Source organism: Talpa europaea (assembly GCF_964194135.1).
Source record: "Talpa europaea genome assembly, chromosome: 15".
In the NCBI taxonomy this organism is placed as follows: Eukaryota; Metazoa; Chordata; class Mammalia; order Eulipotyphla; family Talpidae; genus Talpa; species Talpa europaea.
This window is the reverse complement of record NC_140083.1, coordinates 78,123,702-78,147,018: the sequence shown is the minus strand read 5'-3', so window position 1 is coordinate 78,147,018 and position 23,317 is coordinate 78,123,702. Positions and strand designations below refer to the sequence as shown.

General features: G+C 49.1%; 2 protein-coding genes across 2 annotated transcripts; one reads left to right on the top strand and one right to left on the bottom strand.

Moving 5' to 3' along the window:
- Positions 1–4,108: 4,108 nt before the first annotated feature.
- On the top strand, positions 4,109–17,165 carry SMAGP (small cell adhesion glycoprotein; the record flags this gene model as incomplete). Its single annotated transcript, XM_084256125.1, has 4 exons — positions 4,109–4,124; positions 5,323–5,493; positions 16,466–16,546; positions 16,978–17,165. 4 exons carry the CDS (start codon positions 4,109–4,111, stop codon positions 17,154–17,156), a joined length of 447 nt encoding a protein of 148 aa, XP_084112251.1. The 3' UTR covers positions 17,157–17,165.
- A 2,629-nt stretch (positions 17,166–19,794) lies between these two features.
- On the bottom strand, positions 19,795–22,401 carry DAZAP2 (DAZ associated protein 2; the record flags this gene model as incomplete). The annotated part of the gene is made up of 4 exons (XM_084256124.1): positions 19,795–20,005; positions 20,971–21,216; positions 21,592–21,710; positions 22,362–22,401. 4 exons carry the CDS (start codon positions 22,399–22,401, stop codon positions 19,871–19,873), a joined length of 540 nt encoding a protein of 179 aa, XP_084112250.1. The 3' UTR covers positions 19,795–19,870.
- Positions 22,402–23,317: the final 916 nt, after the last annotated feature.

The following is a 23,317-nucleotide window of genomic DNA, read 5'->3' as shown; positions in this document are numbered from 1 at the left end:
CGCCCCACATCCTGGCTGTAACTGTTTGGTGATGCCAGGGGCTACCGGCACCTCTTCTCAATCCAGATGCTAAGCTGCTTGCTCCTTGCCTTGGTTAATAAGCAATTACCCTTGGAAAGGAGTTACATTTAGAGTTGCATTCGTGTTTACAGACTGGTACTTAGTATAAATAAAGGTCTGAACAGGATGGACGAAGAAATGTAATTCCAAGTAAAGTGGAAGGATACAAAATGTAATAATATAATGGAAATGGCATGGAATTTGAAGTCAGAATTTCCAGATTCAGTTTCATCGTTTGCTTCTGTGAAAACATTAAAAACTAGCTGTGGAGTCCTGCCACCCTGATAAACAGACAAACACAAGCAAATGCTTATCCATCTTTGCTCATGTTCGAGGAGTGATGGAGGGTGTCAGTCTGTTCAGACATTCAACAAGCATTTTTTTTTTTTTAAATTTTCTAGAGGCATGTCTTATTTATTTATCTATTTTTTGTTTGTTTGTTTGGTTTATACATGCACTGGGTACAGTCAGAAGCCGGGAGGGTGAGAGAATTCACCAGAGCCAGAGCGGGGAGCAGAGCAGGCAGAAGGACCGAAGTACACTGCTGAGGGGAGCAGCGGGCGGCAGGAGAGGTCTGCGCACCATGTGGAACCCTCCTCCGGTGGCCGGGGAGCAGCCGGGGATCGAACCGGCGCCGCAGAGGCCGCGGGCAGCTTCGCAACCCAGCGCTCAACCGCTGCGCCACCTGGGAGGCCCTCAACAAGCATTTATTGTGTGCTCTGTGCCAAGTACTGTGCTAAGTACTAGAGAAATGATGAGGGGGGAAAAGTAAGATTTTTATAGAGACAACAAAAATAATGAGCAAGATTGGGTGATGGGTTAGAAAAGGACACCTGATGAAAACTGAAGTTTTAAGGACTCATTCTAGGTTAGGCTCGAGAGACCTGAAATGGTGACAGTGAGAGGAAGTGCACTGTATGTGGGTTCTCAGGTTGCAAGCAACAAACTGACATCATTAAGCAATAAAGGCTATGTTGGCAAAATTTTAGGTAGCTCATAGAACTGAAAATAACCAGGCTGCAGAAAGGGGGAGAACCAGTCCAGGGGTGCCTGCAGCAGGAATGTGTGAATTGCCCCTCCAGGCAGCTGTCACTGGAACACTGGGCTTCAGTGCATGCTGCCACTGTGTCCATTCCAAATCCAGGTTCCCTGGAGAAAGAATCCCGGCCACTTTGGAGGAAGCGTGTCAGTGTCTGCACTGACAGTTGTGGTAGTGGTGGTGGAGCTGAGGAGGATGGGTTGCAAAGAAGCACAAAGAGGAAAGAAAACACAAGCACAAGGAAACTTTTGTGATGATAGAAATGTTCATAATTTTGATTATGGGATCGTTTAATGGTGTATGCATGTATCAAACCTTACAACTAAGTCATACACTTCATGAGCACTTGCCTAGAAGCGCAATGACTGGGCACAAGGGGTTTGAGAACTTACAGCACTTCCTGTAGATGTGCCTGTTAGGAAGTTGGAAATAGATGGTTCTATTTAGGAGTTACTTTTCTAAAATCTAACCCCATTGCTTTTTTTTTTTTCTTACATAACAGATTTTCTTTATAGCATAATTATTCTCCTTAGGTGTGACCCTCCCACCAATACTTCACTCACCAACTACCACCCCCAGTCACTGCCTTTTCGCTCGCTGCACACCCGTATCTGTGGTCAGCTCACGAGCCTTGTCCTTTTTCTGGATAAGGGCCTGCACTGGACCGCAGCAGACCAGGCTGCTCAGATCCCCATGTGCACCTGAGAGGCAGGTAACAAGGCAGAGCCATTAAGAAACCTCCTGAAGGGCAGGTATGTGGAGTGGTTCTCGGGACTCCTTGATTTTGGAACTGCCTATGGAATAGGAGACTATCCCGTTTTCTCCAGATCAGTGTGGGCTCTGTATTCCCATTACTTTTTTATTTAAAAATTTTCAAAGGATCTCTACTGCCATAATAGAGAGGAGGTCGCGTGCCCCCTTAGAGAAGAGGGTTGTTTTTCTACGTATAAAAGCCCTACTGCCTGTACTTTAATTCGTCTCTAGAAGGCATTCCACGCCCTTGGCGTCCAGAATCGCTGCTGGGAGAGATTCTCCAGGGGTATTGAAAGAGTGCGGGGAAATGCTGGGAATTCAGGATCCTGACTGTCAAAGGTCAGTAGGTCCTCCGAGATGTGCTTGGAATGCTCCTCCCGCCTTCTCCTGGCAAAACCCAGTTCCAGTCTTTCTCTGTAGCCCTTACCCTGACCCTCATCTCCCAGGAAAGTGATTTTTTTTGGGAAGCCAGAGGACTTCTAGGGACTTACTGTCTGGTGGGAGGACAAATACCTAACGTAACAGCTATGACAGAGGCACAACTGAAGTGGAAAAATTTACTAAGTTACCACATTGACATTTCATTTGCATGTACCCCTACTAGAGGATCGCAGAGGCAGGAGAAAGGGATAGTGTGCTGGGCATGTTTAACAATTGTGCTTATCTAGGGTAGATAGTCCCAGCTAGGAACCAGGTTGTTTACCCTGATTTACAAAGTGGTCAAATTGTCCAGGGAAAAGGTTAAACTTGGAAGACTTTCAGTATAGGGCCCTGAAAGTCACTAAAATAAGGCAGTGCTAACTATTTCATCTCCTGCTCTTTGGCCCCCTGAGGTCTGTTGACAAAAGGATGGCTGCCTGCTTTTCTGGGATTTAAGTAATCCTTGGAGAACACTGGTAACTCACCCCCACAAGAGGCTTCACTTATCATCTATCTCTATTTGTAGAGTTAATTGCAAGAACTGCATCCAGCCCCTGCCCTCCAGCAATTTCAAGGTTTATGTTGACAGACTAGGTAAGACATCCAGAGAACTCTAGAAAAGCGACACTCCCTTTGTATAGCAATTGTCCCCCTTAGGTGCCCTCTCACCAATAATTTGGTAGGATGCTCCAAAGAGCAGAGTGCACACACTTCTTAGAGTATTCCTTCCTTTATGCTAAATTGGGTGTCAAACTTGTGCATATTGGATCCTATTTTTCTGCATATTTACACTTTTTAAAAGAGTGGTACAAGTCTACAGGGAGAAAAATCCCGTATCCTCGGCAAACCTTTTAAGGTTACATTTTAAAGAGAAAAAAAGGTGCTTGTGAGAGACTATTCACAATTATCAAATTAGACTGTGTGAGCGTAACAGCACATCAGTAGAGTCCATTGGGCTGGATGCCCTTGAGAGTTTGTGGTTCTAACAATCTTTAGTACATACTGGAATGTGCTATGGGTGGAACAAAGCCAGAAACAAGGAAAATCTTAACCTTTCCTGGAATTCATGGTCATCTTGTTTAGCAAATCCCAGCAACTATCCACCTTTGGAACTGGAATCAACACTCAGGATTTAAATTTCCTTTTCTCTTGGATAGTTGTCTCTCTGAGGACCGGCCAGCGAATCTTTCTGTTAACTTTTATACATCTTGCCTACATGCCACTATCTTTGTGTTTCCTGGTTGGAATGAGTTTCTCACACATGGTTTTTCTTCGTCCTCATTGATAACTGCTAGGCCTTCAAAAATCTATTTAAGGCACGCAGACCTCTCCTGCCGCCCGCTGCTCCCCTCAGCAGTGTACTTAGTCAGCCTGCCTGCTCTGCTCTCTGCTCTGGCTCTGGTGAATTCTCTCACCTTCCCATGCTGTTGACTGTACCTAGTGCTTGTATAAATAAATAAATAAATTTTACAAACAAATAAATAAATATTTTTTAAAAATCTATTTAAATAAAATGAATTTCATCAACTCTGTTTTCTCCTCTCCCCTCCCCCCTTTTCTGTTTGTTTTTAACCAACCAAAGCGCATCTTTGGGAATGAAAATGACTACCCTTGCTTATTTTATGTCTTTGCTTTTCTCTCACTCCATGTCTCTGTTCTCTGAATCCACATGAACATGCACAATGCCTGTCTCACTCTCAAGCTATAGGAACATTGATTTCCAAACTGAGAAAATTCCTCACAGGAAGAAGGAACACAGAACTCACTAGGATGGCAGAACAAGGGTTCTCACCCTAAGTGGAAAGTCAGGATAACAGCAGCCAGCGTTTACTGAGCATGCACTGCACGCCAGGTGAGGTGGCAAGGTTTGAGATGTATTAACTCATCCCGCCCCCACAGTAACTCTGAGATAGGTACTGCCCTAGATAAGAGCAATGAAACAGAAGTAACTTGTCGCAAGATGACTGGGCGAGTGTATTTCAGAAACTGTCACAAGAACTCCATCATTGAGTTCATTTTGGGGAACATTTCCTGCCACAAAGATGTGAGTCTAGAGGTCAAGCATGGCATTGATTAACAGTTACCACGTGCTACAGTGTTGGCTATGAAATGACTTCACAAGTATTACCATTTTCTGCCCCCCATTTCAGAATGAGGAGAAAGATTTTATTTTTTAAAAAGATTTATGTATTTATGCATACAAGAGCTGAGGTACAGGCCAGAGGTGTAGGGGGGGAGAGGATTCACCAGAGACACAGTGGGGAGCAGAACAGGCAGATGGACCGAAGTACACAGCTGAGGGGAGCAGCGGGAGAGACAGGAGAGGTCTGCTGCGCCATGTGGGTAGCTCCCTGGCCGGGGATCGAACTCCTGCTGCATTGGCTGCGGACAGCTTCATAGCTTACATCTTAACCATGAGGGGAAAGATTTCAGACAAGTAACTTGCCCCAAGTCACAGCTGGCAAGCAGCACGGCTGAGACTGCTTGTGTCCAAAGTCCACGAGGCGCTCCCCCTCCACGCTGCAGCGCCTCAGGTGCGTGTGGGACAAGGAAGGTCCGAAGGGACCCACCTTCGGCTCCCACTCCACCCCCCCAGCTCCCGGGCCCCCCGGGGAGTTAGTTTCTGTTCCAAGCGTGTTCGGGACCTGTCCATGCACATGCCATGCAAACGCAGGAAAATGTAACTCTCCACAGCTGAACATCTCACATCCTGGACCCCAGCCGGCCGCAAGTTCGCAGCCCGCGCCCTCTGCAGCCTCGGGGCGCGGGAGGAAGCGGCTCCGGAAGGAGAGAGCAGCGGCCGTCGGCGCAGGGAAGGCGGCCTTTCCTCCCGGGGGAGCAGAGGCGGCGGGCGGCGGGAACCTGCAGAGGGCGGCTTCTCGCCTCCTTTCCTGTCCCACCCAGCCGGCCGGCCCCCGCCCCCGCCCCCGCCCCCGCGCCGGCCTCCGCCGCCGACTCCCGGCGTCGCCCCGCGGCTGCCTCCGACGCGGCGGCCGGGCGGGTCGGGCGAATCCACGCGGCCCCCGCCCCCGCCCCCGCCGGTTCAAAAGGCCGCGCCGAGCGGCGCCGCCTCCCGCGGCCCGTCCGACTGGAGAAGCGAGTCCGGGGCCGGCCGGCGGGAGGGGCAGCGAGCCCGGGCCGCACTCCCGCCGCCGCCGCCGCCGCCGCGCGGAGCCGAGCCCGGACCTGCCGTCGCGGCCGCGCGGAGCCCTCGGGCGCGGGTAAGGCGGGCGCGCGGGCCCGGGGAGGGGGCGCGGCCGCGGGGCCCCGACCCGGCCGCCCGTCCTCGGGGCGCGGCCCCCAGTCCGCGTCGGGGACCCCGGGCGCCCGGGCGGGGGCTGGGCCGGGCGGGGTCCGAGCGGGGAGGCCGGCGTGGGGGGGTCGGGCTGAGGGGGGCGCGGCGGGCAGCGACGGGCGGGCTGAGGGGGCGCAGTGGGCGGTGACGGGCGGGCTGAGGGGGCGCAGTGGGCAGTGACGGGCGGGCTGAGGGGGCGCAGTGGGCAGCGACGGGCGGGCTGAGGGGGCGCAGTGGGCAGTGACGGGCGGGCTGAGGGGGCGCAGTGGGCAGTGACGGGCGGGCTGAGGGGGCGCAGTGGGCAGTGACGGGCGGGCTGAGGGGGGCGCGGCGGGCAGCGACGGGCGGGCTGAGGGGGCGCAGTGGGCGGTGACGGGCGGGCTGAGGGGGCGCAGTGGGCAGTGACGGGCGGGCTGAGGGGGCGCAGTGGGCAGCGACGGGCGGGCTGAGGGGGCGCAGTGGGCGGTGACGGGCGGGCTGAGGGGGCGCAGTGGGCAGCGACGGGCGGGCTGAGGGGGCGCAGTGGGCAGTGACGGGCGGGCTGAGGGGGCGCAGTGGGCAGTGACGGGAGGGCTGAGGGGGCGCGGCGGGCAGCGACGGGCGGGCTGAGGGGGCGCAGTGGGCAGTGACGGGAGGGCTGAGGGGGCGCAGTGGGCAGTGACGGGCGGGCTGAGGGGGCGCGGCGGGCAGTGACGGGCGGGCTGAGGGGAGTGGGCCTCGCCGCGGAACAGGGCTGGACGCGGCAGAAGGCGGTGCGGCCGTCACCCCGCGGCCTCGGCCCGGCCGCCCCGGCACCCCGGGAGCGACCCCGCCCCGCGCCGCCCCCGGCCCGGCCCGGCCCGGCCGGCTCGCGCGCCACCTAGTGGCCGGCGCGGCGAGGCCCCGGCTCCGAGCCGACCGCGCACCTGTGCGCACGGTTGGTGAAACTGCGAGCGCGGCTGCTTTGCATACCTTGGCCTCATTTTCTCGGGCCTTGAGAAACCTCTTAGGTAAACACAGTGCCCCAGTGAGAGGATCTCGGGGTAGAATGTTCAGAGATAACGCACCCCAACACCCGCAGTCTCAGATCTGCTCTTGGCACCTGCAGCTCTTGGTACCTGCAGTTCCTCAGGGAACCCGGGGGAGTTTTGAAAGGGTTAGGACTACCCCGTTGCGAGGGGTGGGAATGGGGACGGGACTCAGGAAAACCTGGCACCAAAGGCTTTCCTGAGATTTCCAGTCACCTCCGGCCCCAGGGCAGGAGGGGGCACACCCACCCATTCCTATCTTTGTTCCTTTTCCTACAGATCTGCTTCTGCCTCCATCCATCTGCGGCAATGACTGTCTCACCAGCCCTGACCACACCTGCGCCAGGAGGTAGGTGAAGGCTTTTCCTAATCTGAATGGTAGAGACTTGTTCCACATCCTCCCACCCGCAGCAGCCGAGTGTTGCAATTCCCTGATTCCCAGATGGGATGATCCTCCTACCTCTCCGCCTGCCTCACCCCCGGAGTCCTGGGAGCAAGCGGAGGCTGCTAGGGTGTGCACTAGGGCCGTTTGAACCTCAAGTGCCATGAACCTGGGACAGTCGGTCTGTGGCGCTACCACTTAAAATTTGTGAGCTTGGCTGAGCTATCTAACCGCTAAACTGCAGTTTCCTATAGTTGATACCTTATGAGCTTATTGGTGAGGATCAAATGAGATAACCCATGTAAAGCAACACCCATCATAATGTCTGGCGTCTGTCGGGCACTCAGCAGTATTGGCTACATGCATATCACATGTATTTGTGAGGATGATGTGCCAGCTAGAAGCCACCTTTTTCTGAATAGGAATTCTGCCCGATTTTTAAATTCCACGCCTCTGATAATGCACTCCAGTATCAAAAACCCATGTTCCTGAAGGTATGCTCACCTTCCAAACTGAAAAATGTCCATTAAACAATAACTTCAGTCCCTCCTCCCGGGCCCCTGGCAGCCACCATTGTACTTTTTAAAATATTTATTTATTTATTTATTTATGCATACAAGAGCTGGGGTATAGGCCAGAGGTGCAGGGGGTAAAAGGATACACCAGAGACAGAGTGGGGAGAACAGAACAGGTTTATTGATTGAAATACACTGCTGAGCAGGAGAGGTCTGCTGCTCCATGTGGGTCAGCTCCCTGGACAGGGCTGCGGATAGCTTCATAGTTCTGAAACTTAACCCCTTGCGCCACCAGGGAGGCCCCACCACCATTGTATTTTTTTTTAAGGTTTTTTTTTAAAAAGATTTATTTATTTATTCAAGCACTGGGTACAGTCAGAAGTGCGGGAGGGTGAGAGAATTCACCAGAGCCAGAGCAGGGAACAGAAAAGGCAGACTGACGAAATACACTGCTGAGGGGAGCAGCGGGCGCAGCAGGAGAGGTCTGTCACGCCATAGGGACCCTCGATGGGGGCCGGGGATCGAATTGGTGCTGCAGAGGCTGCGGGCAGCTTTGCAGCCCAGCATTCAACCACTGCACCACCAGGGGAGGCCCCACCATTGTATTTTTTATCTGTATAAATTTTACTAGGTACCTCATAAGTGGAATTATACAATATTGTGCTTATTTCACTTAGAGTAACATCTGTGAGGCTCATCCATGTGTGAGAATTTGCTTCCCTTTTAAGATAGATAGATGAACAATATTAGCTTATTCTACACAAGTTTTCACATTTTGGCTGTTGTGAGTAATGTGGCTGTGATCATGGATGTACAGATATTTCTCTGAGTTTCTGCTTCCAATCCTTTTGGATATATACTCAGAAATGGAATTGCTCAATCATCTGGTAATTCTATAACTGCTGAACTGTTTTCCACAACCACTATACTATTTTACGTTCCCATCAACAATGCACAACCTCCACATCCTCGCCAATGCCTGTTACTTTCTGGGTGTTCCTTCCTTTTTTTTTTTTTTTTTTTTTTTTTTTTTTTTGGGATAATACCTAACTTGTTGGGTGTGGATTGGACTGGTATCTCATTGTACCTTTCATTTGCACTTCCCTAATGATTAATGATCTTTCTTTTAAAGATTTATCTATGCATACAAGAACTGGGGTATAGGCCAGAGGTGCAGGGGGTGAGAGGATTCACCAAAGACAGAGTGGGGAGCAGGACAGGTGGATCTACTGAATGAAATACTGCTAAGGGGAGCAGTAGGCAAGACAGGAGAGGTCTGCTGCGCCATGTGGGTAGCTCCCTGGCTGGCCGGGGATGGAACTCGTGCTGCAGAGGCTGTGGATAGCTTCACAGTACTGTGCATAACCCCTTGCACCACCAGGGAGGCCTACAATTTAAATCATTAAAAACATTTCCATGGGTCCCTAGAAGTATTCTGGACCCTAGGCATGGTACCTGCTGAGGCTGGTACATGTCCTGTTGGGTACGTGCATAAGTAGGATGGGGTGGAACCTGCATTGTGCACTCTGCCCACCCTACCAGATAAAGCCCATCACCCCAGCCACCTAATCACACTAGCTACCTCCTAGTCTGTCCTCACTCTGGATCTAGACGCTCAGCATTTTTCATCTTGCTTATTCCTCCTAACCCTGTGAGCAGGTTTTATTCTAGTTTTACAGAAGCAAACAGTGAAGCTCAGAGAAGTTAAGAAACTTTCAGAGGTTAAGAAATTCTCCCAAGGTCATGTGGCTAATAATGGTAGAGGTAGGATTTTGTGCCAAAATTTGGTTTTCTCCAAAGCCTGTATTCTTTCTTTCTCATGGAATACTGCTCTCAAGGTGTCCCCCCACCTCCCTAACTGGGGCACATGAAAGAGAAGGCTGGAGAAAGGGAGCAGAATTCCAGGACGTGTTCCCATGGAAAGGAGAATTGGGGGAGCCGCCCTGTGTTGGGCAGCTCTAAAGCAAATAAGTAGGTTGGCAGACTCAGGTGGCAAAGGACCTGATATCTCTGTGATAAGAGATTTTAGTTTGAGAACAAGGGCTACAAAGAAACCTATGTGTATCTGGGTTAACAAAAAAAAAAAAAAAAGGGAGGGGTGGGGTGAATGAACAAAATAGATCTGAAGTTCATTTGCTGTTAGTTGGGATTGGGAGGGAGCCAAAACCTTTTTTTGTGCTCCTCTGGTACTACAATCTTTCCAAGCCTGAGCAGGAAGAGAGCTGCATTATTCCTCCTTGAGACAAAGAGAAATAAGGTAGGAACAAGAGATAGTGGGGGGAGAGCTTTATATCACCGCCTTTTTATGCCAGGCTTCCTGACCTTGGTTTGCTTTGTTGTGGTGGGGTTTTTTATTAAAAAGGTATTATATGCCCCTCAGAGAATAGCTTTCCAGACCCTTTCATACACATATATGAATATATATATGTTTATAGTTTTATTTTAATTCACTTTATTTTTATAAACATGTAATCATATTATACATCCCACCCTAGCAATTTGCTTTTTTTATCTAACCACATATCCTGTCTCAGGAATTGCAGATCTACCACATTCTTCTTAACAACTGTATAATGTTTCCAAAATAAATGGCCTGTAATTTGTTTAATCATTCCCCTGCCCATGAACATTCAGATATGTATTGCTCTTGCAAACAGTGCTACAGCGAACACCCTCTCCATCTGCAATAAAACTGGAGAAGCAAACCCAGTGGATGCATAAACAAAATGTTTAACTACTTCTAGGGTTTGGAGATGTGGTAGTGTGGGTGGTAAGAAGCTCAGAACGAGGTGACAGACCTGAGACCCAGCTCAGGCAGTGGCTGAGTGACCCTGAGCTGGTCAATGCCATTTGCAAGTTGCCTCCCCTTTCTGGCTTATACATGATAACAATCCAACCCTGTTTACATCACATTCGTGGGAGGGAGATAAAAATAATGTATGTTTTGTAAAATGTAAATCACAAAAATAGATTGCCGTGCCGATACCTGAAGTCCTTTCTCATTAGCTCCCAGGCTACTCTCACCTCTAGCCTGAGAGAAGCTCTTTCATGGAGAATGAAGTTCACATCTTTGATTTTTTTTTAAGATTTATTTATGTGTGCATACAAGAACTGGGGTACAGGTCACAGGTGTGAGGGGTGAGAGGATTCACCAGAGACAGTGGGGAGCAGAACAGGCAGATCCACTGAAATACACTGCTGAGGGGAGCAATGGGCAAGACAGGAGAGGTTGATGTGCCATATGGGTCTCCTCCCTGGCTGGGGATCGAACTCGTGCTGCAGTGGCTGCGGATAGCTTCATAGTGCTGAGACCTAACCCCCTTGAGCCACCAGGGAGACCCCGTCTCAAAATATCATATTGTACATAATGTTTCTAACCACTGCTGACTGTGGGTAACTGAAGTCACCAGAAGCAAAACCATGGATAAGGAGGAACTGCTGTATCAGACTTTATTTTTTTTAAACTTTACATATATCTTTTTTTTTTTAAGATTTATTTATTTATTTATACAAGCACTGGGTACAGTCAGAAGCGCGGGAGGGTGAGAGAATTCACCAGAGCCAGAGCGGGGAGCAGAGCAGGCAGAAGGACCAAAGTACACCGCTGAGGGGAGCAGCGGGCGGCAGGAGAGGTCTGCGCGCCATGTGGGACCCTCCTCCGGTGGCCGGGGAGCAGCTGGGGATCGAACCAGTGCTGCAGAGGCTGCGGGCAGCTTCGCAACCCAGTGCTCAACCGCTGCGCCACCGGGGAGGCCCTACATATATCTTTTAATTGAGATGTAATTGACATATAGCAATGTCTTTGTCTTGGGTATAATTATCAGGCTTTTTTTTTTTATACCTGTCTCATGATTAAAATTTTTTTATTCTGAGTTACGGAAAAGTCTTCCTTTGCTTCTGGCATGATATGACATAACAGCGTCATTCAAAAAGACCTCAGGTCCAGTCCCAGTGGAAGAACTGCTTATTGTGCCATGACGCCCTCCTGGACCTGTGATACCCGACTTAGTCCTTACAATAAAGCTATATTTCTCCACCTGTCTGCAAGGATGTTACCAACAGTTTTATGGCGCACCCTGTGATGAAACGCTGTCTTCTTCTGCGGCACTTTCAACTCTCTTTTAAGCCCTCCCCATCCTTCCTCTTGATGCTCTTGCATTCTGTTTTTTTGAGAAAATTAAAGTTCTCAGAAGACAACTGCCAGATGTTTCCACGCCCTTCATCTCCCTACTACCTACCTCATTGCCCGTGGGCTACTCTGACGTTCTTCCTGTTTATCATAAACCATCCCCTCCCGCACCGTCTTCCCCGTCATGAGTCACCCCAACCCATGCATAAACAGGCTATCATTTCTCCCATCCCACAAAAATGAACAAACAAAAACCTAAGTTCCTCCTGCTTCCAGCTACATCCTCATTTCTCTGCCTACCTTTATTGAGAAGAATTTATATGTCTGCCTTCAGTTCCTCAAATTTCTCCCCTCAAATCTGCTGTAAGCCAGGGGTTTATATAGGCACTTCACCAGTTTCTCTTGTCAAGGTCATTCATGTCCTCTGTGCAGTGAGATCCACTGGGTCTCTTGATCTGTTTCACTGCTAATCCTCGGTCTCCTTTGCTCTTTCTTCCTGGGCTCAGTGCCTGGTCCTCTTCACCTGTACTTATGCCCTTGGTGACCTTACCCTGTCTCATGGCCTTAGATGTGCTGACATTCTACATCTCCAGTCCAAGCCTCCTCCAAAAATCCAGTCTTGACATCCTCACTTGGATGTCTTACAAGCAGCCATGTCTAAAATTGAACTCTGGATTTCCCCTTGTGATCTGTGCCTCTTGCAGGCTTCCCCATCTGGTGACAACAGGCCTTCCCTCCCTCTAGTTCTCAGGTGCCAACCTTTGGTGTCATCCTTGACTCCACCCCACATCTAATCTTGTCAATCTTAGCTTCAGAATTATCCAGAGTCCCACCCCTTCCTCCCTGGGCTGCTGCTAGACCCAGTCAATGCTTGTATGCAAACTAGAAAAATGCTTCCCCTCTGGGTGGATACTGTGGTGCCATTGTGCTAGGGACAGCCTGCTCTACTCCTGATTCCACCCCCCACAGCACATTGTCCATACTGCATTCCAGGGATCCTTTAAAAGAAATTCCTGTTTCCGTTACCTAATGCTTCTAACAAATCATGTCAACGCTGAGTGACTTCAACAATAGCTATTTATTGTTTCTTGGAATTTTGAGCTGTCTGGGCACAGCCCTGCTTGCTTCCCCTGTGCTTGCACATGCAGCTATAGTTCTGCAGAAGATCTGTTGGGCTACAAAGTCGAAAATGACCTCCCTCACATCTCTAGCCATCGTTACTGACAGCTGGCTGCGTCTGGGTTGCCTCGGCTTTTCACCCTGTGACCTGTGTTCCTCCAGTGGGCTGCTTGGGCTTCCTCACAACATGGTGGTCTCAGGGTTTCAAAAGTCTAGTCTTTGGGGTCTCCCTGGTGGCACAAGGGGTTAAGTCTCAGCACTATGACGCTATCAGTAGCCACTGCAGCATGAGTTCAATCCCCGGCCGGGGAGGTGACCCACATGGCGCAACAGACCTCTCCTGGCTTGCCACTGCTCTCCTCAGCAGTGTATTTCAGTCAATCTGCCTGTTCTGCTCCCCACTCTGTCTCTGGTGAGTCCTCTCAACCCCCACCCCCGACCCCGCACCTGTGACTTACACCCCAGTTCTTCTATGCAAAAATTTTTTTTTAATTATGTATATATAGCACCTAGTTCAAATCAGAGATTTAGTATATGGCAGCTATTATAGTTGGGATCATTTGCAGAATTTCCCAACTAAGAACCATCCTGCCTTCTAGATTCTCTTTCCAGGGACTTATAAGGTATCTGTCATCTGAATCCTCACTAAATTCAGCGCTGTGGTCAGATCCCTGGGTGACCTCAGCACAGCTGCCTTCCAGCACCTGTGACAGTGCCTCTGGTGCACACATACCAGGGGCAAAGTAAATTGTTGTCACTTGATTGACTGAATCTTATTCCTCTTTACACTTCCATACATATGTTATTCTTCTCTGTTCTTTGTACATTAAAAGTTCTCAAATGTTCAAAAAAGGCAAAACTGAGGGCAACTATATGTAACTCTGAATCAATGGTAGGAAGATGGAGTGCAAGGGAGGGGCCTAGAAGGCTTGGGGGAGGAAAGAGTACTTAGTGAGGGGCAGCAATCTAATGGAGTTGTCAGATAGATAAACTTCGGGGCTGTTCTTTGATGGAAGTCACAGTATGATCTGAGAAGGGACATCCCATCACTTTTGCCCTGGCCTGTGGGTTATAAGGGAGTCACTGGGTCCAGCCACTCAGGGAGACAGGCTTACACAGGGTATAAATAAATAACAGGAGGCAGGGGGAAGCCTCCTTGGAAGCTGCCTACCACACCCCATTGTACAAATCAGGAATCTGAGGCTGGGAGAGATGTAGTTACTTCCTCAGGGTGATTAGTAATGTGCAGGGCCAGGGTGCAAGCCTAGAGCATCTTTGCCTTCACTGAGCATATGAACAAGGTCACCTTAAGTAATCTTTTTTTTTAAGATTTATTTATTTATGCATACAAGAGCGGGATACTGGCCAGAGATGCAGGGGGTGAGAGGATTCACCAGAGACAGAGTGGGGAACAGAACAGCCGGACTGATTGAAATATACTGCTGAGAGGAGCAGCGGGCAAGACAGGAAAGGTCTGCTTTGCCATGTGGGTTCTCTCTGGCCGGCCGGGGATCGAACTTGTGCTGCAGAGGCCATGGACTACTTCACAGTGTGGTGCTTAACCCCTTGCGCCACCAGGGAGGCCCCCAAGTAATCTTTTTTTTTTTACGATTTATTTATTTATGCATACAAGAACTGGGGTACAGGCCAGAGGTGAGAGGATTCACCAGAGAGAGGGGAGCAGAACAGGCTAATCTACCGAAACACACTACTAAGGGGAGCAGCGGGTGAGACAGGAGAGGTCTGCTGCACCATGTGGGTTGCTCCCTGGCCGGCCAAGGATCGAACTCGTGGCCTCAGTGGCTGGCGATAGCTTGTTAGCACTGTCTTTAACCCCTGTACCAACAGGGAGGCCCTTAAGTAATCTTTTTAGTAGACACTATTGTATGATGCTTGCATGGTCTCTCGTTTAATCTTCACAATGGTCCTACAAAGTTAGTTAATGAAGTCGCCATTGGTAACAGATGAGACTGAGTGAAGAGACAAGTTGTAGTAGCAGACCATAACCATCACTAAAGAAAGAGAATAGTGGAGGACTTGGCCCTGCCTTGGGAGGGGGCGCTCTGGCAGCCCATCTCTGCCTTCTTTGGTACAGGACCAGGATAGGATGGTTCATCAGACCTCTCCCTTGGCCTGTGTGAAGAAACCCCTTAACATCATTGCCCCTCTTAGCACTGCTCCCAGGCTCAGCAGACCACTGCTGGTGACTCGTCTCACTTGTCACTTGTCACTTGTCTCACTCTTGGCTTGAGCCCTAACCGTGTTAAGTGTGGACAGGAATCATGATTGTGCCCTGTCTCCAGCCACACTGACCTTTGAGTCCTCTTCTCTGCCTCAAACAGACTCCAGTATATTCCTACCCCTGTTCAGCTATCAGCTCAAATCTTACTTCCTGGGGAAATTGTTCCTGCTAGAAGACTAGATTCCATCCCTCTGCTACATCCCTTCTCAATGCCCAGATGCTTCCTTTGTCACATTCCTGGCAGTTCAGAACTGTGACCTGTGTGATGCAGAGGTAGGAAGCTCTGTGAAGGTAGGCTGAGTCCATCTTGCTCACCATCATATCCCCAGTGTGCCCAGCACAGTACCTGGCAAAGAATAGGTTGTTCATGAGTGCTATGGAAGGGTTATTGGATGAATATTGAGATGCCTCCTGTGGATGACTCTGGGCTCAGCCAGCCTGCTTACCGCAGAATACCTCTGGGGTATACATAGTAACCTTCACCCTACACTAACATGCTAACTAGGAGAGAATGGAAGGGCTTCCTGACTTCCATGTAAACATACAGGAAGCCACCAGTTTTGTAGTGTTCCCACCTGGGTCCTGATTTTAAGGGTGGGATTTTCAGGTTGTAAGGACTAGACATACCAATTGCAGGAGGTGGTGAGGATATCTTTTAGAATAGGAGATTCCTGGTTTCAGAAACTTTCCAATTGCAGGGCCTACTCTGGATATGTAGAAAAAGGCTTTAATAAAGGAAGAGTATTCTTTTAAAATAATGCTTACAAAGAGTTTGTAAGAGCATTGAAGAAATGCATGCCCCATATATATAGAGAGAGAGATGCATACAGACTCATCATTTGATATTGTCTATGGAAACGTATGCAATTCCTAATGATAGCTTTTCCTTGAAGCGCTACATGTCACAACCACCTTATAAGGCAGATACTATTATCTCCATTTTGCAAATAAGGAAGTCAATGCACAGAGGTTAGATGATTTTTCCAGGGTAATACAGCTAGTAAAACAGAGTTCAGATTTGAACCTCATCCAGGTTCTAGAACACATATTTTTCATCACTATAAGGCAGAGAGAAAGCCATCAAAATGAGCGCTGGGTTGCGAAGCTGCCCGCAGCCTCTGCAGCGCTGGTTCGATCCCCGGCTGCTGGAGAGGGTCCCACATGGCGCACAGACCTCTCCAGCCGCCCGCTGCTCCCCTCAGCAGTGTACTTCGGTCCTTCAGCCTGTTCTGCTCCCCGCTCTGGCGCTGGTGAATTCTCTCACCCTCCCAAGCTTCTGACTGTACCCAGTGCTTGTATAAATAAACAAATAAATCTTAAAAAAAAAAAAAATTTATGTCTTTGGGTAGTGGTTTATTTTCTTTTCCTTGCCAGGTTTTCCTATATGGATTTACTACAGGAGTTGCATACATTTTTGAATAGGGAAGGTGGAATGGTGAAATTTGAAGAACAAACATGCTTTAGAACAAAGGAATTCACCCCCATTTCCTTTTCCATTTTCCAGAAGAGCTGACCACCCCCCCGTTTCTGCAGCCCACTGTGGCCCTGTCCCCTGAAGCTGAAGCCAGCACAGCACTCATTGCAGGTAATAAAGGCTCTGAGCCAAATCCAGAGACCCTCTGGGACATGTCACTCCAGACATAGCCTGGAGCCTAGTGTGATGAACGAGGATTTTCCCTTTACAGGAAAGCGCCCAATATCAGAAACAAATCCACCTACTGGAGGCTCTGGATTTAGAAAACCCTTCCTGTTGGGATAAGCTATTTCCTGTTTCCCTCCTTCCTGTTTCTGTCATGATCATCAGGAACTAGTTGAGAAGGAGTTCAGTTTTGCCAAAAATCAAAAGCCTTTGTGGACCATGGAAACTGGCCTGGGCGGGTAATGCAGATACTAGTTAACTATCAATGGAAGAGAGGAACCTTATGAGAAGGTTACGGTAATAATCTAATGCAGGTGACCTGTGAATAACTGAGACACTCAATCCTAAAACATCTCATTTTCCCTCTCATTTCCAAGTTGTTATCACCGTGGTCTTCCTCACTCTGCTCTCAGTTGTGACCTTGATCTTCTTTTACCTGTACAAGAACAAAGGCAGCTACGTCACCTATGAACCTGCAGAAGGTGAGCCCAGCGCCATCCTCCAGATGGAGAGTGACTCAGCCAAGAGCAGGGAGAAGGAGGAATATTTCATCTGACTCCCAGACACCAAGGAGCTTGTACAAGCTCCAGGGCTAACACATTGACTATTTAATTTATTAGTGAAAGTTTTATCTGAAACTAGTGAGAAGCACTGATACAGGCAAACCTGAGCTCCCCAGGAGTCAGGTCCAAATGTCAACATCACTGATACCAGGGACCCAGAGAAAGCTTCTTGTGATGTCTCTGAAGCCAAGCTTTTGTAATGCAGCTGGTGTTTGTGACTGATGAACAAGGTGGAGCTATACCAGGCAACATTTGAGTATGTGCCTGGTCATCATTGCTTTTCTCCCACTTAGAGAGAGTTAGGGTTGGTGGCTGTTCCTGCCTCCTATTAAATCACCTAGCGACAGCCCCAGTGGGAAGTGTCTGTAGCTCTTCCCAGAGACTAGATACTACAGAAAAAGGCCAGGCCAGGAGGGGTGGGAGACAATGGAGACATTACCTCCTGATGACTGTGTTACATCCTTTAATCTTAGCCCTTCCTTTCTCTAGTCCCCCAAAACATTACACTCATGCTATTTTTATCACAATTAAAACATTTCCATTGATACAGAATTCAGATTTTTATATTCTAGAGATAACTATTACATTGATTTATTCCTGCTAATGCTTTTTGACATTTTCCTTGGTGTATTTAACTCCTTTGCATATGTTCTCCCCCAAGTAAAAAGAACCCTGGAGAAGTTTCAGAAGTTCCAGAACTATCTCAGGGTTGATCCAAAGATGAACATGGGAAGCATCTTTTCCCACAGGAGGGTCATTAGAAACATAGCCTGGGAGATGACTTGGTTTCGCCTCTGTCCTGGCAAGGGCTAGGCCTGTTCCAGAGGAAATAAGGAAAAATTTACCTGCCACCTTTTCCCACCAGCATCCTTTGAAAATCAAGCCCAGAGAAGCTTCTTGGTTCTAACATAGTGTCAAAATGAGGTATGTTTAAGAGGTGCCAGGTATTTATAGAAATCATTAGCAACCCAATATCGTTTACTTTGGAAGTAAGCTAGATCTCCCTTGAGATTTGACCTCCATTGTCCAAGCTCACATCCACCCAAGAGTTGAGGCATCAATCTGAGCCACCTAAATTGCAGGGGTTTTCATTATTTTTCCACACAGAACTTTGGAGAAACGGAGGGGTCACTGAATTTACACAAACTGCAATACTATACATTTTCCTCAAATGTTTGGGCAACTTGGGAGGATGAATCATTCGCTTACTTTATGTTCTAAATTCCCTGGCATAATAGGCTTGTAAGAAACTGAAAGGTCTCAGGAAGTAAATGAAGAAATCATAAAAATGGCCCATTCTTAGCCTCTTCATTAAAAAAAAAATATCAGAATGACAGTAGCACCTATCTGAAGAGATCTATAGAGGAAATCTAACAAGCTGAGTAAAGAATCCTTGAAGTAAGGTGTAATGCAACTTCATCACTTTATTCAAATCTTCAAAATAGTCTTTATTCTACATTTTTAGTATAAAAAATCCACAAGTTAAGTGCACCACAGTGTAGAGAGAGACATACAACGCTTAACTTCCATAACAGTCAATGGTACAGTCAAATATCACATGTACAGAACACAAAATTTAGATGAACTGAAATTATAAGATAAAATAAAATAAAATCCAATTTCAGAAAACAAAAATCAAAATATTAAGGATCCCTGAAATACTCTTAACCCTAATGATATTTCATTGGACTCAAGTCATGTCCTGTGAGGCATTCTCAATATGACCCCAGGAAGCCCGTTTGGGAATTCCTGGGAGCCATGAGGGGCTGTATCAGACTCTGTGACAAAATGTTAACAAATTTTTTATCTGAAAACTACCCTAATTTGGCTCTAAAGTCATCAGGCTTTTGAAATGTATCCTCCTCCCTGCCCCTCATGTTTTAACAAACTATTACTTAGAATATCTTTTGTTCAAACAAAGCTCAGATTTTCTGGCACCAAAGCAAATTTGGGTTTGGTTCATGTATGAAAAGACAGCCTATGAGGAGGGTCCAAAAGTACCCTCCACTTTTGCCTGAGGAGGTGCAAAAGCAGAAGTAATGGGGTCTGTGCTTGCGACACAGAGGGAGTTTCAGAGGATCCTTGTGAAAGACTAGTTAAAAGATGACAAGTGGGGAGAAGTGCAAGGAGAGAAGGAAATTAGTCTGACTGGCTTTCTGTCCTGCACCATTGATTCAGTGGAGATTGGAGGGAAGGAATGGAAGACCAGGGTTGAGGATAGGATGTGGAGCAAAGGATGGAAAGGAAAAGGCAGACAACTAATGCGTTTCATTTATAACAAGTAATGTAAATCAAAGACTTAAAGGAAATTAAAGACCAATCAGAATAATTTGGCAACTTTAATTCTTAGGAAGATCAAAGTTTCCTCCAAACCTAATTTGATGTTTTATTACTAAAAGCAAAGACCAGGATGGTACAGTATTACTCCAGAGGAATTCAAGGAAGATCCATAGGGCTACTTACTTCACCCACATTCATTGTATGAATGGATACCTCCCCTACCTCAAAATGCTTTAGGGAGGTACTGCTACCATTACATGGTTCCTTATTAAATTTGAAAAGTGCCTGAAAATTTGGGCACCAGAAAGACACCCCAACAACATGTGTCTAAACTGCAACTTCAGGTTAATATGACTAAAGCAGTTACATTGTGAGAAGTGCTGAAGGTATGTGATGTCTTTCCCGGCACAGAGGTGGCCTTGGTTCTTCACCAGATGGTGTAGCCACCATCTGAGCCACCCACGAAGAAGTTTCCCTTCCGCTGAGTTACAAGGACATTGGCTCCTCCCTGCATGAGTGTAAGCTGCTGAGCAGCATTAGGAGGGCATCCAGGGGGTGGAGGCTGAAAGAAAACGAGAAGATTGATTGGGCATAGGGCAGCTGATACAAGGAAGCAGACACAGGTGAAACAGAGGCCCTATCAGGAAGATGGGAATGTGCTAACCGAAAGCATCTTAGGGAGCTAGTTCTGCTACCAATTTGAGTTCTAAAGCAGATCTGTATTCTTTGTGAAGCCAAAAAATAACCAGAAAAGAGGTCTGCCACATTCAAAGGGTTCTAGTTCCAAGGTGAAGCCTGTGGCTACTTGTGAATAGGAGTAGTCCAGACCCTTAGGCATTTCCTGGGTAGAGGAAATCACTCCTACCCCATTCCAAAAACAGAGATGAAGTGCCAGCTCCACGGCCCTATACCACAGGGTCCCACAATAGTTTTCAAATGACCGATTGTGGATAACCTGAAGGTTCTACCTAATGTCGACTGTTCTCACCTTATCCCCAACATATGGTTACTGAGTAAATGAACCTAGCAAGGATGATGTGGGCTGTAATTTCTGGCATAGGGGAACTAAGCAGGAAACATAACTAAAATTTCTAGTATCTTTCTATAAAAGCTACCTTTAAAAATCATCAGGGTTCCTAATATAGTACCATGCTGACAGAAAATACTAAGTAAATGCTTATGGAGCGAATAAAGAATATTAAAAGTTCTTACTATACTATATACTATAAAAGTATTATAGCTCACTATACTACAGTGAACTATAAAAGCAACAGGCTAGATTTATAACACAGGAAAACAAAATAATCTAACTGACCCAGACTCCAGTCAATGGAGTTGACTGGGGACTTGTTCTGCCTTCTCAACCACTTTCTGCCTGTTTGTCTACTTGGTGACAAACTACTGTTTGTCACTGGTTACACCAATACTAGCTACTGTTATCCAGGGATGTTGGCAGGTAAATATGCAGTCATTTCAGAAAATTAAAATAAACAAGGAGAGAATTTTTCCTGAAAAGCCCATACTCACAGGAATGTTGCCAGCAGTAGCCCCAGCTCCAAATCTGGCACCTGCATCATACCCTCCTTCCACCAGCACTGCTGAACCAGGTGGATATATGGGGCCAACTGGATAATAAGCCATGGGGATTGTGGAACCTAAAGGTCCAACAGCCAAAGACTGGGCCATGGGAAGATACAGTGAGGCGCCAGGAAATGCAGCTGACATGGTGGGGACTGTGGCAGCCCCTGGGTGCACAAAGCTCGGACGATAGAGCTAGAAGAGGCAGAACAGAAGGCAAAATATTACTTGATGACATTTCTGTTTCAGATCTCTTCAATGAGTCAATTCCTAACTCTTGTGCAGGCATACAAGATACATAACTCTGAATTATACAAACTGCCTTTCCACTGCCATTCAGGATTCTCCTGGATCAATCACTCCCTTGAGCTAATGTTAGGCTCAAGGAATGCAAACTCACTTTAATCTCAGCCTGGGCCAAATAACATTAAAGAATTATTCTCAACGCCCAACAGAAGCTAAACTATAGTGTTTTAGATTATTAACATGAACATACTCTGGTTTGTGAAGAGTCAGATTTAGCTAAAGAGAGAAAATGTGACCCAAGAATATTCTCAAATGGAGAAGCACCTCTGAGTAGGCAGGTGGAGCATCAGTATAGGGTGGAGCCTGAGGAAGATGCAGTGTCTGCGGGTACACAGGATTCCCAGGAGGCTGCACAGGGTAAGTTGGTTGTGTTGGATATTGACCTGGAAAATGGGGGGGAAAAAAAAATGTTATGTTGCCCATCACACCAGTATGGGGCCGGGCATATTGGGTAGCTAACCTGCTAGGAATAAGTAGAAGGGGATCTGCAAACAGACTATCCTGGAGGGCCTGGTTTCATAAGTCAAGAAAGTAAGTATTCTCTATGCACTCTCGTAACAGAAGGTGATGGAGTCTTAACTGGACAGGAAGAGTGATCTTCCCGCTAGCATATTGGTCTAACCCGAAAAGTCTAGTTGGGCAGGTTTGAGCACCGGTTCTTGCCTCCTAAGTGCACCCTGACGCCGCTTTGGATAGTCCTGGCTGTTAACTGACCAAGGCCTCATGAGCAACGGCGGTTATTTATCTGACAAATTCCTATCCAAGGTCAACTTCCAAACTGAAAGAAGCGAATAGTGGAAGTGTACCCTGACAACAGAGAGCGGGTGCAGCAGCTAAGGGAAAGCTCGGGTTCGGAAAGACACACTCTTAACCACCGCCGGAGCCAGGAGTTCAGGCCGCGCGGGACGAGGCGGGCTCCGAGGGCCCGGGCCCGCCCCGCGGCGCCGGCACCGCACCAGTTAAGCAGCGGCTCGCGGCGGTTCCGGAGTTTGGGGCCCCGCCCCCCCGGGTTCTCCATTGGCCTGCCCGAATACCTGCTCTGGCTCCCCATTTGCTCCTGCGGATGGCCGTCATGACCGGCCCCCTCCGCCGCCCTCCTCCGCCCCCCCTCCCGCAGAGCCGCAGATCTAAACTGCGCCACAGACTTTAAGGGGGACAGCGCCCCGCGGGGCGAGCGGCCGTGGCTCCAGGATGACGAAGGCGCCTGGCGCAGCCCCCAGGGCCGCAGCCGGCCGAGGAGCGCGGCGCAGCTCGCCACAAACTTGACATTTGGCGGCGCGGGCCCCGGGCGCGATCGCCCCAGGCCGGCACGGCCGTCCCCGACGACCGCGGCCGCCCCCTGTCCTTGCCTTTGCTGTTCATGGTGGCTGCGGCTCCGGCTCTGCTCCGCGTCGCGGACGGTTATTTTTTCCGTCCTCTTCCTGTTCGGAGTCACTTCCGTGTCACGTGACGGCTCGCCCGCCCAGCAGCCCCCTGCGTGCCGGTGCCGCAGCCCCGGAAGCCCCGCCCCCTCGCCCGGCCGCCAGTAGCGGCCGGGCGGCCCGCGTGGCCCCGCCCCCTCGCGGTGGCCCCGCCCACTCGGTCTCGTCCTCCAACCACCCCCCACCCCCACCCGCCCCGCCCCGCGACGGAAAGAAACAAAATACCCTGAAGCCGGGTCTGTTCCCGCTGCCGCGCGCCCGGAGACCGAGCCTCGAAGCCGGGCCCGCGACCTTTTTCCCCTCGCACATCGCTCAAGGTCGCCTCACCTTGAGAGCCTTTGCGCGAGGGGCACGGATTTCGGCACATTTTCCTGAGGACCGAAGTACCCCCAGGCCCGGGGCTTCCCCTGCCAGCGGCCCCAGCCCCGCGCCGTGAGGCCGCTGTGCCCAGGCCCCGCGCGCCCGGCTCTCCTGGCCACGCTGACCCGCGGTCACCGCCGCGGCGCGGGGCAGCTGCCCCGCCGGCAGGAAGGGCCCCCAGGCAGCGCTAGGGCGAGCCCGCGCCGTCC